Source organism: Bos grunniens, chromosome 3, assembly GCF_055505025.1.
Source record: "Bos grunniens cultivar Pamir isolate PY7600 chromosome 3, Bosgru_T2T1.0, whole genome shotgun sequence".
In the NCBI taxonomy this organism is placed as follows: Eukaryota; Metazoa; Chordata; class Mammalia; order Artiodactyla; family Bovidae; genus Bos; species Bos grunniens.
In genome coordinates, this window is record NC_141167.1 from 88376051 (window position 1) to 88381388 (window position 5338).

At 41.2% G+C, this 5338-nt stretch overlaps 1 protein-coding gene across 1 annotated transcript; it reads right to left on the minus strand.

Moving 5' to 3' along the window:
• Positions 1-710: 710 nt before the first annotated feature.
• On the minus strand, positions 711-5006 carry LAMTOR5 (late endosomal/lysosomal adaptor, MAPK and MTOR activator 5). The gene is made up of 4 exons (XM_086391735.1): positions 4923-5006; positions 4007-4068; positions 1696-1813; positions 711-1030 (listed from the first exon to the last, which is right to left on the minus strand). The coding sequence occupies exons 1-4, from the start codon at positions 4955-4957 to the stop codon at positions 970-972; spliced, it is 276 nt and encodes a 91-aa protein (XP_086247861.1). The 5' UTR covers positions 4958-5006; the 3' UTR covers positions 711-969.
• Positions 5007-5338: the final 332 nt, after the last annotated feature.

The window sequence follows — 5338 nt, forward strand, 5'->3', positions numbered from 1 at the left end:
GTAATCATTTTTTTAATCGTAACCATCCTTAAGTGTACAGTTCAGTGGGATTAAATAATTTATATTGTTGCTGCCATCACCCCTTCCATCTCTAGAACTCTTTTCATCTTGTAAAACAAAAATTCTGTACCCATTAAACAGTAACTCCCCATTTTTCCCCTCTCTCACCCTAGCAACCACCATTCTACTTCCTGTCTCTATGAATTCTTCTGCTCTTGGTAGCACCCCATATAGATGGAATCATACAGTATTTGTCTTTTTGTGATTGGCTTATTTCACTTATCATAATGTCCTCCAGAGTCCTCCATGCTATAGCATGTGTCCAAATTTCCTTCCTTTTTAAAGGTTGAATAATATTCCATGGTACGTATATACCATGTTTTGCTTATCCATTCACCCATCGGTAAGACATTTGAGTTGCTTCCACCTTTTTGCTAGGAAAACCCATATACGGTTGTTAATGAGAATTAAATGTGTTCCTGGCATATAGTAAATACTTATGATATCTGCTATTATGTTTTATTATGGGGTAACAGTAAGCTTGACTTGGTTTACATATCCATAGATGCTTCTGTGAGAATCTATGTATTTCAGGAGCTTCTGAAAGAAAACAATTTGTAGTAGTTACCCTTTTTAAGAAAAATTACAATTTGATAATTGAAAAAATGAACATTTGTTAAGAGTTTAAAGAATTCAGAAAAGATCCAAGCTTTCCTCCAACCAGGTTTATTAAACTTAACAAAATTCTATATACAAGGTGACCTAAACCTGCTGCTTCAAAACATGATCCTTTCCTAACTAAATCCACAAAGTGTCAAAAAGCAACCTACTCTAAAATTAACAGAAAAGTGCCCAATGCATATTACATGAATGGTTTAATAGTTCTATGAGATAATTAACATAAGGTACAACTAAGTCCCTGTGACAGGCTGCGGAAGAACTGATATGCAGGAGAAGTGATACGAGATGTCAAGAGGCCATTTTGTGCACTGCCACTGTGATGCCATCGTGTTTCTGGATCATAATGTTCCTGAAAGGCAACGTGGAAGATATCAATACAGTGCTACAAGTGGGTGGCAATATAAGATTAAAGAGGCTGTTTGATTTAGGATACAACTAAAAAAGTAATACTTATTTTTCTATATATGAAAGCAATATCTAAACACAATAAAACATTTGGGAAATACAGGAAAGTATAAAATATAAATGTGAAATTAATCTTATAATCCTATCCCTCAAAGACAAGCACTATTAATATTTTCCTTTTTTTCATCTGCATGTATACTATATATACATTTTCTCTCATTTTATTGATACAAAACTGTGATCATAATGTGCATACCTTTGTATTCTGCTTTTTTCACTATTATTCGGAGGACTCTCACTTGAAATGTCTTTAGTGCTTCTGTTATTACAGACATTGTTTCTGTTGTTGAGTCTTCCTCCGTGTTATTTATTGCTTTCTTTTATGATAGTTCATGACAACTCTTACTCTTCATTTAAATGTCATTGTGGTCTGAAAGCACATTAGCTTCAGAGACCAACCTATCTGGTCCTGTTGTCCAAAGGGTGGAACCTCCCTCCAAGTACTTGGAGTGAGGAATCACTGATGAACACAGGGCAAGCCCTGGTCGCGTTTCTGAGGCATTTTCCTGAATAAATAGGAAAGGAAGGGATCTGTTGCCATTTACTCACCCATTATCTGATTCTAAACACACCACAGGAATATCAGTGGGGTCCGAGGTTAGCTTAGCTGCTTGCTGGGCTAGAACAGATATCACCCCAGCATGCTCATCTGACAGGGTTCCACGGCCTGGAAGACAGAGATGATATCATGTTGCCTGACTGTCCAAACATGAGTACAGAGGTACCACAGAACTGAATTGAATTATTCACAAAAAGAGGGTTCTCATGGTCTCTTAGGTTATGTGGTGACAAAATCATTCTGCCCTGATATTCAGCTGGTTACGTTAGCCAGAAAACCAACAACAGCTTTTAACTCAGTAAGGTCATAACTACTCAGTTTTCCAGATTATTCCCATCACCGTCTCTAAACACCTTCTCAAGCATATGAGTAAGCTATAATTCAAGTCAATCTGAAAGCAAACTGAAACCAAGAAGAAATTCAGAGGTGAGACTGACAAAAAGCAGCCGGTAAGGGCCAGAGACTCGTTGAAACTAATTCCTCATGGGAAATCTGATTTCCTTTTACTGAGCTCAACCTCAAAGGATATAAAGATTTTTACTCAGGAGTTCAGCTGTAAGATCACCTTGACAGCATATATAAATATTCTGCGAGCAGTTATTTCCACTAGAATAAGCTGATTGTTTTCAAAGAGCAACAGAATTGACTTTTTACTAATGTTTGTTTTAGCCTGTAAATAATAACTAAATCTTAGGTGCCAGGTCCAAAAAGTAATTACTAAGTTTACAATATCTTTCTGTATATAAAGGCAACACAAGCCCCTCTGCTTGAAACTAAGTCAGGTCACAGATATGCCACTATGGCAGGGATGATGGATTTATTATTATTATGTAAAACATTAATCGGACATACAGTGCAGTCGTTTGGGCCTTGAAGGTTTCTTGAAGGAATACATTTAGTTTTAGATTTCTGCACTTGAATTTCAGCCTTTCCATTTATGAACGTGGGAAGCACCTCAAAAAAATCTGCCCTTTTTCCTCCAACCAACCAGTCTGTGTGCAAAATCTAACTGGGTGACACAGACTATACTTTCAATTACTCTGCCAGCAACAATTCTGAGCTTTAAAAAGCCCTATAGTACAGAGGAGTAAAGAACAAGATGTCCTGGGTTTACTTGTTCTGACATGACTTAGCTGAAGCCTTCCATTGTTTACTTTTCTGGATTTATTTTCTCATGTGTAATTGTTACCATTTACCGAGCATTATGTCTGAACTCTGTGTTGAGTGTATTATATATATAATCTTATAGTACTGTGATTAAAAGACTTTGGAGCCAGATTCAAATCCTAGCTGAACCATTTACTAACTGTGTGACCTTAGGCAAATTTACTCAACCTCTGTGCCTCAGTTTCTTTACCTCATAGGGTTGTCATGAGGATTAAATGACTTAGTGTATGTAAAGCACTTAGAATAGTACCTGGTACACAGTAAGAGCTCATGGATGCAATTCCGTAATATTTATTATTAAAAAACAACTCAGTAAAGAAACTGAGCCTCTGAGATGTTCTTTTTGGTCCCAGTTCACACTACTAGTAAATAGAAGAGCAAGGGGTTGAACCTACGTGTGTCCAACCCTGCATCCCACATTTTTATTGCCTACTCACTTACCGTTAAGTGAAGTTGAACTGAAAAATAACACCATCACACATTTAGCAGGGTTACTGTGAAAATTAGAGATAATGTATACAGAGCTTAGCAGCCCCAACATCTATTCAATAAATAGTAACTACTGTCATTATCTTAAGTCCTTTCTAGACCCAATTTAAAATGATTCAAATACTACTTCAGTAGCAGCAACTGTGCAGTGCCAGAACTGCAAGGAACATTTCTACTTTTATAAATGTCAATTGAGAAGTTTCAGTTTTCTAATCTTGTTATTTGGAGATGATATCTACTCTCATAAAAGTCCCCAGAAAGGGTCCGGATAACAAGAAATAAAAACTAGAGAACAATAGCACACTAGGCTCTCAGTCCGGAGAACGCAATGCACCCCACTCCAGAACTCTTGCCTGGAAAATCCCATGGACAGAGGAGCCTGGTAGACTGCAGTCCATGGGGTCGCTAAGAGACGAACACGACTGAGTGACTTCCCTTTCACTTTTCACTTTCACACATTGGAGAAGGAAATGGAAACCCACTCCAGTGTTCTTGCCTGGAGAATCCCAGGGACGGGGGAGCATGGTGGGCTTCTGTCTATGGGGTCGCACAGAGTCGGACACGACTGTAGTGACTTAGCAGCAGGCTCTCAGTCAACATCAAGTGCTATGCAGTCCACCAAAAGGGATGATGTGAGATACTTACAACCTAGATTGAGTCCTTGTGAATCTGTGCACAGGACTCCAACAATGGATGGATTCTTCATTCTAATTCCAGGAACACAGGAAAAAGGAAGAAAATGATGTGGGAAAATGACATTAATTATAACACAAAGAGGCTTTCTATGTACCAGACATTAAATTCGTGTTACTCAATCTTTTTTCACTTATCATCCATTCCTACCCCAAGAAAACTTCAATTACAACTATTTTGAATGAAGTTAAACCAATTTCTCTCTCATCAGAGAAAAGACTGGCACGGTACTGTTGAGCTCTGGAGTGCCAGGAACGCTGCAATATCTGGGATTTTGTTGCCTTTGTTAAAAATGCATACTTTAGCATACCTACTCACTTGAAAGAACTGCTGAGAAACTCTTAGGTAACAATGGGTTGCCTCATGCAGAGGAAGTGGGAAGCTCAGCGGTACTGATGGGAAGGAGGCGTTCCCCTGTACGCTGTCTTATATTTTTCCAATTTTGGATTTTATGTAGATATTACTCATTCGAAAAATTTAAGGGATGCCTTTCATTTCCTTAGGCGACAAGTAACTGGTTACACCCGGAAGGAAATAAGCATGTGTGTTTACGTTTATAAAGGCAGGGCTCGGCACAGGTGGTACATCTTTCCCTCAAAAGAACCAGGTTCCTGAAACTGTCGAAGAACGACCCTGTCCAGACAATTTCAGCACAACAGAGGGGTTGGGGCTCGGACCGCGTAGACCGGCTCGGGAGGGAGTGTGCGGAGCCCCGGCGCGATTTAATTCCGGGTCACCTCGCACCCCCACCGGAGGCTCCGGGACAGAGCGTCTCCTAGACGCCCAGCCGGCGCTCGCAGCTCGCACTCTGTCCCGTTCAACTTCTCCACCCGCGACCCCAGGACGGGCCGACAAGGATACTACTCACGTGTCCTCCAAGTGCTGCTCTAAGGTAGCCTCCATCTCGTCGCGGGACGCCTCCTTCTTCTTCGCCACTGGTGTCAGGTGCTTCTCGGGCGGTCACATGACGTGAGCGGGCCGTGAGCAAGGACGGCGCCTCCAAAGGGACAAACTTCGCGGCGCGTTATGTTCAGGATGACATCATTACGCGCCCGCCGCCGCGTATTGGCAGGGGTTCTGTTTCCCGCGCGGCGACGGGCGACGGGCGACTGGATGGCGTGGAATGTTCCCTGCGGAGGGAGATCTGCAGTTCCACCGACTCCTAGAAGTCGGGCCAGATCTAATTGAAGTTTTACAATAAATAACCTGCCCTGTTCCGCGGGATCTCATCCAGGCGGTGGGGCAGGGACAGACAAGAGCGACACAGGACCCCAGTGAAGGATC

Coding starts and splice junctions, on each gene's coding strand:
- LAMTOR5 (XM_086391735.1), bottom strand. CDS start 4,957: ATGGAGGCTACCTTAGAGCAGCACTTGGAGGACAC. Junction 1,814..4,006: donor ACAAGGACTCAATCTAGGTT/GTAAGTATCTCA, acceptor TCTGTCTTCCAG/GCCGTGGAACCCTGTCAGAT. Junction 1,031..1,695: donor TGTTTAGAATCAGATAATGG/GTGAGTAAATGG, acceptor GTTGCCTTTCAG/GAACATTATGATCCAGAAAC.